This window comes from Mandrillus leucophaeus, unplaced genomic scaffold, assembly GCF_000951045.1.
Source record: "Mandrillus leucophaeus isolate KB7577 unplaced genomic scaffold, Mleu.le_1.0 Scaffold673, whole genome shotgun sequence".
NCBI lineage: Eukaryota > Metazoa > Chordata > Mammalia > Primates > Cercopithecidae > Mandrillus > Mandrillus leucophaeus.
The window spans coordinates 1353636-1367877 of record NW_012107286.1 but is presented as its reverse complement, the minus strand read 5'-3'; the positions used below and the strand labels follow the sequence as shown (position 1 = coordinate 1367877).

The 14242-nt window shown below is 34.7% G+C and overlaps 1 protein-coding gene across 1 annotated transcript in view; it reads right to left on the bottom strand.

Annotated features, from left to right (window-relative positions):
• The window catches only part of MYO3A (myosin IIIA), a 259578-nt gene that overhangs the window by 233201 nt on the left and 12135 nt on the right, over nucleotides 1-14242 (bottom strand). Inside the window, exons 3-4 of the mRNA XM_012002014.1 lie at nucleotides 9181-9365; nucleotides 6474-6608 (exon numbers count right to left, since the gene is read on the bottom strand). Coding sequence (XP_011857404.1) covers nucleotides 6474-6608; nucleotides 9181-9348 — 303 coding nt within the window. The 5' untranslated portion in view covers nucleotides 9349-9365. The remainder of the gene's footprint in view (nucleotides 1-6473; nucleotides 6609-9180; nucleotides 9366-14242) is intronic.

The following is a 14242-nucleotide window of genomic DNA, read 5'->3' as shown; positions in this document are numbered from 1 at the left end:
ATTAGAATAGGGATTTAATAGGCATTATGACAATGAATGATCTCATTCAATATTTTTAAGCTCTGGGAAAAGATTTATACTTTATTTTGTTGTCCATTTAGGCCTATATTAGACAGAATACCTGAATCTCCACTTAAATGCACATCTGCCAATGATTCTATATATGGAAGAAAAATTAAAAATGCATTATTGAAAATGTTTTGAAGGATATAAACAAATTATATTCAAGGTTACATCAAGGCTTTTGTATAGCAGTACTTCTCAAATATGCAAACACAAACAAGAATTAAACTCTAAAATTATCCATTAATGTAAGGCAAAATGGTTTAGGTTGATAGTTTACATTCTATTACTTGGTAACTACCTTTAGATGAGTAAAAGTTTAGCTTTGCTTTTATATGTGATTTCACTAAAAATACAAAGCTATCTTAAACTACAGAAATAAAAAATGCAGTTGACCCTTAAACAACAAGGGTTTGAACTGTGTGGGTTCACTTATATGTTAATTTTCTTCCACCTGCGCCACCCCTGAGACAGCAAGACCAACCACTCCTATTCTTCCTCCGCCTGAGACTATTCCATGTGAAGATGATGAGGATGAAGATGATGATCCACTTCCACTTAATGAACAGTAAAAATATTTGCTCTTCCTCATGATTTTCTTAATAACATTTTCTTTTCTATAGCTTATTTTATTGTAAGAATATAGTATATAACACCTATGACATAAAACTATGCATTAATTGACTGTTTATGTCATCAGTAAGGCTTCAGGTCAACAGTAAGCTATTAGTAGTTAAGTTTTAGGGGGTGTCAAAATTTATACCTCGATTTCTCAGTGCATGGGAGATTGTCATCCCTAATAATTAAAAGTTAGGGTCAACTGTAATATTGAAATCATAGATAAATTGTCTATTTTTAAAGGACACACATGGCTATTTAATTTTGTAAAATAATATATAGCATCAGATGACGAAAGATTTTTTTTTTTTTTTTTTTCGAGACAGAGTCTCGCTCTGTCGCCCAGGCTGGAGTGCAGTGGCTGGATCTCAGCTCACTGAAAGCTCCGCCTCCCGGGTTTACGCCATTCTCCTGCCTCAGCCTCCCGAGTAGCTGGGACTACAGGTGCCCGCCACCTCGCCTGGCTAAGTTTTTGTATTTTTTAGTAGAGACGGGGTTTCACCGTGTCAGCCAGGATGGTCTCGATCTCCTGACCTCGTGATCCGCCCGTCTTGGCCTCCCAAAGTGCTGGGATTACAGGCGACGAAAGATTTTTGAAAATACTTTTTTACATTTTGAAAGGCTCCGGACCATAAAGGTGGCAGATGAAATATATAAATTTATTTCCTCTTACTCATGAATCTCCATTAAAATGCTACAAAAGGAATAAAATATTATAATCACAAAGAAAAAAGGAAAGCACTGAGCAAAAAAATTCAATAAATTTTGCAATATGGAAAGCAGATAAGCAAGTGGTAACTGATTTAGCAATGAAGAGGAAGCCACAAACTAAGATACTTTGTGTGGTTCTTTTGCAGTCACCTGAACAGATTAACCCAGATAGTGCTAGGGAATAGTAGAGGTGGAGAAGCAGTTTAGAGGAGCAGGGCAGAAAGCAAGTGGTCATTTGGAAGTCTGTAATCAAAGGACTTGAAACCCTCTTATCACATATACAAAATATTAACATTCAGAAGCCTGCCTGAGCAGTACACACACACACACACACACACAGGTTAAGAGACTCGAAATTTTGTTCCCTGCTGACACTGAACTGGAGGGATTCAAGATTTGGTGGCATCAGTAAAATGGGTAATCTGGGAGAGGCACAAATTACTACATGATGTGCCAAACAGAGAAAGAAACTTGGAAAGAGGAGGCCAAGGGATTTAGGAACCAGTGGTTCCATCAAGGTGGGCATCAGAGAGACATCAAAGAGGTCAGACACATGGCAGTTCTCCAAACAAGAGTGGGAAGATGAAGAGCTCCAAAAGTGTAATGAACAATATTGCCAAAATTAAGAGCATGGATTTCTAAATAAGGCAGTATAGAAGCTCAGCCATACTTTTCTAGATACAGCAATCACAACATGTCAAAAGTGTGGACCTGCTCAGGAGAAGGTGGCACCACTAAACTGGATCTATGTTTTCATTGCTTTATCTTATCAACCTTTCGAAATGATCTTTTTTTTTTATTACTCAAGTGAATGTATTTACTTTGAAAAACATAACAATGATTAAAACTATCTGAAGTTACATTAAGTAAAAATATAGGATAATTTCATAAGTAATATTGTCAAAATATTGAAACATACAAAAAACATACACTCCTATTCAACACAGTATTGGAAGTCCTAGCCAGAGCAATCAAGCAACAGAAAGAAATAAAGGGCATCCAAATAGGAAGAGAGGAAGGCAAACAATCCCTGTTTGCAGACGACATGATTCTATATCTAGAAAACTCCATTGTCTTGGCCCCAAAACTTCTTAAGCTGATAAACAACTTCAGCAAGATCTCAAGATACAAAATCAATGTACAAAAATTACTAGCATTCCTATACACCAAAAACAGTTAAACTGAGAACCAAATAAAAAACAATCCCAGTCACAATTGCCACAAAATGAATAAAATACCTAGAAATACAGCTAACCAGGGAAGTGAAAGATCTCCACAATGAAAGCTGCAAAATACTGCTCAAAGAAATCATATGACACAAACAAATGGAAAAACATTCCATGCTCATGGATAGGAAGAATCAATATCATTTAAATGGCCATGCTTCCCCAAAGCAATTTATAGATTCAATGCTATTCTTATCAAACTACCAATGACATTCTTCACAGATCTAGAAAAAAACTATTTTAAAATTCATGTGGAACCAAAAAGGAATCTAAACAGCCAAGGTAATCCTAAGCAGAAAAACAAAGCTGGAAGCATTACACTACCCGACTTCAAACTATACTACAGGGCTACAGTAAACAAAACAGCATGGTACTGGTACAAAAACAGATACACAGACCAATGGAACAGAATAGAAAGCCCAGAAATAAGTCCACACACTTGAAACTATCTGATCTTTGACAAAGCTGACAAAAACAACCAATGGGGAAAGGATTTTCTATTCAATAAATGGTGCTGGAACAACTGGCTAGCCATACGCAGAAGACTGAAACAGAACCCCTTCCTTACACTATATACAAAAATCAACTCAAGATGGATTAAAGATTTAACTGTAAAACCCAAAATTATAAAAACCTTGGAAGACAACCTAGGCAATATCATCCATTCTGGACACAGGAACCAGCACAGATTTCATGATGAAGACTCCAAAAGCAATATCAACAAAAGCAAAACTTGACCAATGAAATCTTATTAAACTAAAGAGCTTCTGTACAGCAAAAGAAACCATCAACAGAGTAAACAGTCAGCCTACAGAACAGGAAAAGATGTTTGCAAACTATGCATCTGACAAAGGTCTAATATCCAGCATCTGTAAGGAACTTACGTTTAGAAGGCAAAAACAAACAACCTTATTAAAAAGTGGGCAAAGAACATGAACAGATTCTTTTCAAAAGAAGACATACATGTAGCCAACAGTATGTGAAAAAAGCTCAACATCACTGATCACTAGAGAAATGAAAATCAAAACCGCAATGAGACACCATCTCACACCAGTCAGAATGGCTATTTTTAAAAAATCAAAAAATAACAGGTATTGGTGAGGTTTCAGAGAAAAGAGAATGCTTATATGCTGTTGGTGGGAGTGTAAATTAGTTTAGCCATTGTGGAAAACAGTGTGATAATTCCTCAAAGAACTAAAAACAGAACTATCATTCAACCCAGCTATCTATTGCATTACTGGGTATATACCCAAAGAAATAGAAATTGTTCTACCACAAAGACACAGGCACATGTATGTTCATTGTAGCACTATTCACAACAGCAAAAACATGAAATCAACCTACATGCCCGTATTAGTCCATTTTCACACTGCTGATAAAGACATACCAGAGACTGGACAATTTACAAAAGAAAGAGGTTTAATGGACTTACAGTTCCACATGGCTGGGGAGGTCTCACAATCATGGTGGAAGGCAAGGGGGAGCAAGTCACATCTTACATGGATGGCAGCAGGCAAGGAGAGAGCTTGCACAGGGAAACACCCCCTTATAAAATCATCAGATCTCATGAGACTTATTCACCATCACGAGAACATCATAGGAAAGACCTGCCCCCATGATTCAATTACCTCCCACTGGGTCCCTTCTGCAACACATGGGAATTTAAGATGAGGTTTGGGTGGGGACACAGCAAAACCACATCAATACCCATCAATGGCAGACTGAATAAAGAAAATGTGGTACACATACACCATGGAATACTATGCAGCCATATAAAAGACTGAGATCATGTCCTTTGCAGGAGCATGATTGGAGCCAGAGGCCATTATCCTTAGCAAACTATCTCAGGAACAGAAAACCAAATGTCACATGTTCTCACCTATAAGTGGAGCTAAATCATGAGAACACATGGACACGAAGAGAGGAACAACAGATACCTGATGGTAGACGGTGGGAAGATGGTGAGGATCAGGAAAAATAACTAATGGGAACTAGGCTTAACACCTTGATGATGAAATAATCTGTAAAACAAATCCCTGTGACACAAGTTTACCTATATAACAAACCTGCAAATGTACTCCTGAACTTAAAATATTTTTAAAGAAAAAAACATACAAAAAATGAAGCAAATACGTTAAATTTAAGAATTTTTATAGGTTCAAATATTTTCCACAATGATCATCTATTATTTGTAGAATCATTTAAAAACCATAATGGAGGCCAGGCGCAGTGTCTCACACCTGTAATCCCAGCACTTTGGGAGGTTGAGGCAGGTGGATCACTTGAGATCAGGAGTTTCAGACCAGCCTGGCCAATACGGTGAAACACTGTCTCTACTAAAAATACAAAACTAAAAAAATTAGCTGGGCATGGTGGCATGTGACTGTAATCCCAGCTACTTGGGAGACTGAGGCTCAAGAATCGCTTGAACTCAGGAGGTGAAGGTTGCAGTGAATTGAGATCGTGCCACTGCACTCCAGCCTGGGCAACACAGCAAGACTCCATTTCAAAAAAAAAAAAAAACATAGTAGAAAAATATGAATATAAAGTCTTAATATAATTTATTTATGATTATTGTGCCTATTACACTTTGGCTGTGTCCCCTCCAAAATTCATATGTTGAAACTTAATGGTGAACGTGATATTATTAAGAGGTGGGACCTTTAAGAGGTAATCAGGCCATGAGGGCTTCTTCCTCATGAATGGGGTTTTAAGATCCTTATTAAAAAGAGGCTCCACACAGTGTTGGGCTCTCTTGCCTTCTGCCCTCTGCCATGTGAGAACACAGCATTTCTTCTTTCCAGGGCATGTAGCAACAAGGTGCCATCTTGGAAGTGAACAGGCCTCACCAGAGAAGTGAACCTGCTGGTTCCTGGATCTTGGACTTCCAGCCTCCAAAACTGTGAGGAATAAATTTCTGTTCTTTATGAGTTACCCAGTGTGTGGATTTTTGTTATAGCAGCACAAATAGACTAAGACAATGCCACTTCAGGAAAAGCAATGGAACATTCAAAAACAAATAAAATACTCAAATGCTAATAAAACAATGATGAACACAATAAATATATGCTGTTATAGTTGTCAGATAAAGGTATCTACTGTCCCTGAATTTGATAAAAGCGATTTTAAAAAATTCTAATAGATTTTATTAGAAATAATGTTTACTGCACTTGAATAATGTTCAATGAAAATCAGAAAAACGGAATTTTTCTGGGACTGGCAATCACCTTAGTGTGGGACCTGCTAGTACTCCTGCCTTAGAGAGGATTGCTCCAGTGTAAGAAAAACTACTCTCATGACTGGAAAGGGCAGACTCTACAGATTCCCTTTAGCAACTTATTCAGTATCAACACCATTTTAAGTAAGTTCTCTTCCCTGTAAATATAAATACCTGGTTCTGTAGCTCAAGTCATTAGCATTCAATAAGGACAGAAAAAGAAAATCATAGCTCACTATTTTTGCCTAATGAAGCCTCACTTAACATTAATTTTCTTGTATCTTAGCACCTGGCACAGAGGTTCATCACATGTTAATGAAACAAAATATAGATGAATAAATAAATATTATAATGAAATCCCTTTTAATTTTTTTTTTCCCATGGGAAAAATAATCTCAGTTTCTTTAGTCTTTTGTTGCGGAGTAATTTCCTTTTAACATTTACTAGTCTTTGTGGCTTTCCTTCAATTTTTTGATGTTTCCAAGACGGCAAGGCCAAAACTAGGCACAACATTCATGGCTGGTCAGGAACTTACCAGAATTGTTTTTATGATATCAATGTTACATAAATAGTATAATAAGTCATTTCAGAACCATACTCTAAGTTTCCACCCATACAAATAATGCTGAAACACGTACCTCAAGAACCAACCACAGCTTGTCTCCATTTACTTTATCCTTCTTAAAGTATATCCCATAGAATCTGACCACATTACGGTGATCAGAAAGTGCTTTTAAGATGTTATACTCTGCTTCAATCTCTTCATCAATATCCTAGTTTCAAAAAGTCGTAAGAATAGAACTGTGAGAAAAACATGAGTAATGTCAAAGAAACAGATTATAGAATACCAAATATAGAATTTGATTATATCAAGGTCATAATAGTTTTTACTGTGCTTAGTATTATGTACTGTAATTTCTCATTACATTATTTAAGGGGAGAGATTGTGATTTTCATGATAATCAAGTGAATCTCAAGTTATATCAATTTCATCAAATTTTAAAATGGATAAATAAAATGTTATTTTTATATGCAATTATAAGTAAACATCTATCGAGAGCTACTCCAGATGATTTTGCTTTTTTGTATTATTAACTTTGTTACAACGGCAAAGCCATTGATCTGAAATAGTAAATTTTAGGACTGGAAATCTGGTTCATTTTGTTTCTTTGGAAAACAGGACATTTAGAAGCTATCCAAAACTCAGTCATACAAACAATAAATTCCCACTTTTCCAAAAAACTCAAATAGAGTTAAGTTATAAAAGATTGCACAAAACCTTTAATGATCTAAAGGTCCATTCAGCAAAAGAAGAACAGGTTGCTATCTTATCAATAAGAATGGAAGACAGCCACTTAGTCATATTTCTAGAAAATCACATATATATGAAACAATTCAGAGTAATAAATAAAAGAAAGCTTAATTAATATTGCTTTTACAGTGACATTTAATGCTTATGTTATTTTATTATAGAATCATAGAATCACAGAGGTAGAAATTTAAATCTGAACTCTAATTTTAGAGGCATAAAGTTAAGCCCTGAGAAGTTGGAGTCAGAGCTGCTTAGTGTAAAATCCAGATATAGACGCCAAGCCTGCTACATTCTCATCTTATTCATTCAGCTCCTCTCTTGAAAATAAAATGACTGATTAAAAATATGTAATAGTAAGACTCCTTTAATTTAAAATAAGCAAATCTTTGCAAGATGTTTGGATGCATTTAAATTTATTTAAGATTATAATCTCTTGGCTATAAATCTTTTTTATTTGACTTGTGACAAGATGAAAGAAGAGTAAATAAATAATTATTAGAAAAATGTATATGTACTGTGACAAGAATGAAAGCAAAAGGATAAATTAAGTATAATAGTTATAAAATCAGTATTTCATTAAATAGTACTGAATATGACTTATAAGGTTTGTAGGTATAACATACATGAGTAAATTATGAAAGAATAGTGGTTACATGGATTATAAGCCATTTGTTCTCCATTAAAAAAGAGATACACCATGGGCCAGACAATGGTATTGGACTGAATTTCTTTCTCTTGCTGCCATACACCTGAATTCCTAATGCAAAGGCTAGAGGAAAGAGAGGTATAGTCACTTTGGTAGAACTTAATTTGTACCTCTGTTCCTTCAGTTTAAATGCTTAGAAGTTTCCAAGAGAATGTGAAACATTCAGCAACAGTTAAGCCTGGGCATACTGAGTCTGATTTTTTTTTCCTCCAGTGTATTTAATTTATTACTTTAAAATACACCTCCCCTACCTTTCTCCTCTGCTCAAAATAATATGGAGGAGTGTAGTTATAATGGGTTTAGCAGAAATAAACTATCAAAAAAAAAAAAAAAAAAAAGGAACAGCAACCCTAAGACGAACAAGACCTTTTGCAGCATCTCACAAGTAGTAGATGAGCTGTAACAAGGACCTAGGACTCTGATGCCCTCTCTATACACATTTCATCATTTTCATCATGCTATGCTCCCATCATGTGTGCAAAAGTCTCTTAATTGGAGAAGTTGCTTTCAATAGATGTTTGAGGAGCATCTGATGACTAAGCTCATTCTGGCTCTCCCATGTGCTATGGGAGAGAAAGGTGTCTACCAGCAACCTGAAGATATTCTGAAACTGCCAGCTCTCATTACCAGAAAATACAATCTCAGTAGTCTCATGGTCTTAAAACAGAAAAAAGGTTTGGCAGTTTTGCCTATTACAACTGCTACTTAAAAAAAAAAAAAAAAGCAAATGGGGGCCCCTATTGTGGCCTCCTGTAAGCAGAGACTGGCAGAGTTGAACATGAAATTTAATTCTTCACAATAAGGAACTTTGCCCTGATTATAAATCCACACCATGTTTGCTTTGGAAACATTTAAGCAAACCTGAAACTTAATTTTCCTTCTCTGAAATAAATTTAATTTTAAAAAGTCTTCTTTAGTTTGGCCTAAGAGAAATATTTCCTGAAGCCTAAATAAACACAGGATGAAAAGAAGATATGGTTAAGATGCCATTTTAGGATTACTTGTAGACCCCTGAGTTTGTATCTTTACAATTTTTCATGTCTAAAATAACATTGAGTCAACTTCAATAACATTGTCGATTGAGAGCTGCATTTTTTGTGTGCTTATGCAATTATTCATCAAGTACTTATTGTGCCTTATTACATATAGTAAGCACAGAAACTTGGAAAAGCAAATAAGTAGACTTTTCCTTCACCTTTATCTTCAAATTGTAACCTGTTTTAGACTGCTATTGTGATGAATAAATCAAGATAAAATACTTACAGTCTTTTTAAGTGTTTCATACAGATAAAAGTAAAGCTAATTAGAAGGAAAAAATATGACTTACGTGAATTGGATCAAGAATTTTGACTGCTGCTTTTTGGCCATTTTTCTTATTCAATACTTTAAAAACTTTCCCATAAGTTCCTTTGCCAATTGTCTCAGTGATTTCCCACGTATCAGAAGGATCAGGAAAGTTATCAAAGATGATTGTTTTTCCAATTAATGGAAACATCTCAAAGGTTTAAATACCTGGAGATAAGAAGTACAGTTTCATCTACATTTGATTGAGGATATCAAATGGCACACACAAACCCATGGGAAATTAGCGAATATTTTCACTGATATGATAGAAAATATTCAACAGTAACCAAACGTATTTCAGAGTCATAGGAAATTTGAATTTCAATTCTCATTTGCAAACATTAATATGAATTTAATAATGCTTTGTAAACAGGGCTTTATTTCTATGTCCAATCTAGTCTCTTATTAATTGCTGTTAATTCTTTTTAAATTAAAATAAGAGACATTTATGTAATTTTGATTTTCTTCTTTATACTTCGGTATCACAACAAATCAAATAATTTTTGAATGAACCTTAGAGAAGATAAAATTCAACTTCCTCATTTAAGCAGATCTTGCACTTTATAAGTGATCATGTTTTATGTCACTTCTCTATGCAAAACTCAACAATGGGTACTCTACATGGCTTTTAGGATGAAATTTCCTTAACATAACCTACCAAATTCTTTAAAATATGGCCTTTGCTTAATGTTCCAGCCTCTTCTCTCATACACTATGATTCAGCTACTCTGGATACCTCAAGGCATTTCTTTCTTGAAGACCTTAATATACACTATTCCTGACCCCATCTGCCTGTGACTTCTTTGCTAAATTGCAAAACCTACTTATTTTTCAGATCTCAGCTTAGATACCACTTCATACAAGTGTGACTGCTCTCCACTCCATCTGGGTTGCATGCCCCACCTCAGTACTCCAGCAGCACTCTGCACTGCTGTTATCTGACATCATTACTGTATGCCCAGCAACTGCAAGGGCTGAAATGATAGACCGATTAATTAAAGAATATGGCCAATGAGGTCATTTGTTGATATCATTATCAATATTATCAATAATATCAGTATCCAATATCATCACTGGTACCATTATTGTGATTGTAAATTAGATAACATTTATGTATCTGATATCATCACTGTATGTCCAACACCTGGCACACTGCTGAAATAATTAATTGATTTGTCAGTTAATTAAAAGAATAGGTCAATGAGATCAAGTGACTTTATAAAGGACATTTTACATTTTCTTGACTTCCAAGTGATGCTCTTTTTTATATTCTCCCTATATTATATTACACCATTTCTATAAAACTGCAAAAAAGGGTGAGGATAATAAAAGAAAGGAAAGTGCTCTTAGCACTTCTGGTAGCCATCACATTATTTCAATTATCTATACAAACTACACTCTTTTCAATATATATCAATATTCCATATTAGCCCATGAAATTCACATGTCTGGCCACACTCACAACTTTCAGCTTTATTCACATCACCAATCCACTGATCCTCAACTTTCTTTAAGCCCATCAACCCTCTTAATTTTTCACTCCCTACTCACATTTCTCCTTCCCCAGGATAGACTCTAAAGCCTTGTATTATTGTGACATCTTTACAAAGGCTCTAAACACTCTTGTTCCTCCCTTTTTCCATCATATTCTCCTGGAGGGTGAAAACAACTCTGGTTAAATACTACATCTTCTTCACATCTGTGCCCATAACTGAGAAAACAATACAACCATGTTGACTAGTTTCACCTAAAATTGAGGATAACAAACTGACAATTACACTGTCAACTCTGCCCAGCAGCCCTACAGCACTTCTATTGTTTGTATATTCCCTGTTCTCTGGAGTTACTATTTCACAGTGATATCTTTCCTCAAATTTGTTTCTCCACAAATTTTTCCCTCTTTGCCGTTTACTCTTTCCTACCAAACTTTACAAATGATGCCTGTACTTCATAATTAATTGAAAAAATGGAAGGAATACTAAATCCTTAATATTCTGACCTCAAAAGCTACAAACCAATGTGCATCAAATGTAGTAAGTTCATTGCTATCCAGGGTAATTGCTATTTGTCCTCAAATAGTCTTTTCCTTTGGTTCCTTCTTGTCCCGTAGATCTCAGTTCAAATGTCAATTTCTTAGGCCCTCCTTGACGAACCATTATAAAGTTAGCCTTCTCCACTTATGCTGTTATTCTTTCATTAGAACGTAAGCTACATGAGGTATGGGCTCTGTTACTTTGTGACTGTATCCACAATTCCCAAAACAATGCCTAGCACATGATAGGCAATCAATAAATGTTGACTAAATGGGCAAATGTTTATTTGTTCATTGTTAATTCTGACAGCGGAGACCTAATCTATCTTGTTCACTTCCAAATCTAATAATCGATTTGGCCTAACTCTGTTCCTGGAACATACAGTAAATGTTAAATATATAGCTGTTGAATAAATGAATAAATAGAGTTCTTCAAAAACTACATTTTTTTAAGTTAGGAAGAGAAATAAGGTTTAGGGAGAACTGAAAATATGAAAATCCAAAACACAATAAGAGCACATTCTGATTCATTATACTTAAGGGCACATTATCTAGTAAATGGTTATGAATGCATGCTAAAAATTGTATTACTATATAAAAACACACTTCTGAATAGTTCTTAGAACACTTAATCTTTATGAAATTCATGCCTTTGATCCAAAATGCAAAGAGGTAATCAGTAATAATCATCCTCTTTAACAATTTCATAATCAGTGACAAAATCACTACTTCTTACATCTACTTGAGTCATGCAAATAAGCATTTATGCCATCTCTATAACATAAACGTTAGACCAAAAGACCAAATTAAACCTTGTTAAAGGTCTGAAATAGGAGTTGTCAAGCAACAGAAACATTCATTACATGGAATACTGCCTTTCAAGCAGGAATGTTATTGAACACAGTCTTCATTTCTGATATATTAACTCTTAGGAGTTAATTGTTGATTTTTCAATACACAGATGTAAGAATTAAATGAAAAAATGAATGAACAACAAATATATGCAAAGTACTTTTATGAGTTTTGGAAATACAAAGATAGAAAACTCATGGATAGATTAATAAACATATAACTATAACATATTATGAAAAGTGATAAATAATAATATGAATAAAGTACTATAATAGCCCAGGTGAAAAGCAATTAATTCTGAAGTGATCAGGAAAAGAATCAGAGAAAATTCTAAAGTGGTCAGGAAAAGATTTGAGCTGGACACTAAAAATAAGCAGGCATTTGTTTAAAATGCAATTTTTTCTTTAACAATTCTCAATCAAATATTTAAAGCAGTGTATCAATACAGTATAAAACATTATAAAGCAATAATCACAAAATGACAAAAACGAGGCATTTTGGAAACAGAATATACCTAGCTATGTTCCATATAAAGCAGATGAACAAAACTCCCAACACATAGGTAAAATGAAGCCATTTAAAATGACTGCTTCAAAATAATGAGGCTAGAATTAAGCTAGAATCAAGTCTCCTGACTGCTAAACTATACTTTTACCATACAAAGTTGTTTATTCTTTAAGAATGAAACAGAATGTCACAGCTAGTAAACAACTAATTACTTAATAACTACAGTAAATTGCACTTGACATAAAAATGTTTGTATATTTTCCCTAATCCTTTAGCATGCACAAAATTAAAAGTAATTCTCGAGCCTATAAAATTAAAACATATAATTAAGTTCTTAGTTATATGATCATGTAAGCCAAACAATTATTTTCAACATATATATTTAACATATTTTGATACGTGCATTTACCATAATTCTGAAAAGGTACTCGCAAAGCTACATTTTTAAAATGAATACTCATCTTTTTGAATAGATTTATTATATATTGAGCTTCTGGGTTTTTTTAAGATAGAAAAATTGGTCATAATACAATGAAAAATGTATCTTACTTGAGGATCTTCAGATTCATCTCAACAATTATTCTGCTTGTTTTTGTAAACATGCACTTAATTCTTCTTTAATAAAATAACCAAATTGGCTTCATTCTCATTCTAAAACACAGCAGGGCTGATCTCCCACTGGGTTATCTGTGTTCCCTCTGCCTAGAATGCTCTTTCTCCAGATATTGACATGGTTCACGCCGCCACTTCCTTCAAGTCTTACATCAGCCTTCACGTCCCCAGTAAGTCCCACCCTGATCATCTTAATTAAAATTCCAATCTGACTTCCTACATCCCATCCTGCCTCCCAACTCCTTGTCTCACTTACCCTGTTGCATTTTGATAACACTTATCACCTCCTAACACTCTCCATAATTTCCTATAATTATGTTTTATTTGTTTTCTCCACTACCAGAATGTAAGCCCCTTGAGGCCTGAAATGTTTATCCTGTTTTTTCACTGATGCACTTCAAAGACTTTAAAAACATGCCTGACACATAGTAGACAGTCCATAAATATTTGATGAATATTAAGTAGAAACGAATAGAAAAGAATACATAGAAAATTTTCAAATGATTTCAACAATCAATTTTATCAAATATTTTTTAAAGAAATAATACCATCTTTGCCAGGCACGGCAGCTCACGCCTGCAATCTCAGCATTTTGGGAGGCCAAGGTGGATCACCTGAGGTCAGGAGTTTGAGACCCGCCTGACCAACATGGAGAAACCCTATCTCTACTAAACATACCAAATTAGCCGGGTATGGTGGTACATGCCTGTAATCCCAGCTACTCGGGAGGCTGAGGCAGGAGAATCGCTTGAAACTGGGAGGTGGAGGTTGCAGTGAGCCAAGATCGTGGCATTGCACTCCAGCCTGGGCAACAAGAGCAAAACTCAGTCTCAAAAAAAAAAGAAGAAGAAAAAAAGAAATAATACCATTTTACGCAATTTTGTTTTCAGAGAATAGAGATAGAGGGAACATGTGAAAGTATCTATAATAAGACAGACTGTACAAAATCAGATAAATTTATTAAACACAACCAAATGGAAATTCTGGATATAAAAAATAAAATAACTGAATTGAAAAATCTTACTAAAGGAGTTCAAGAGCA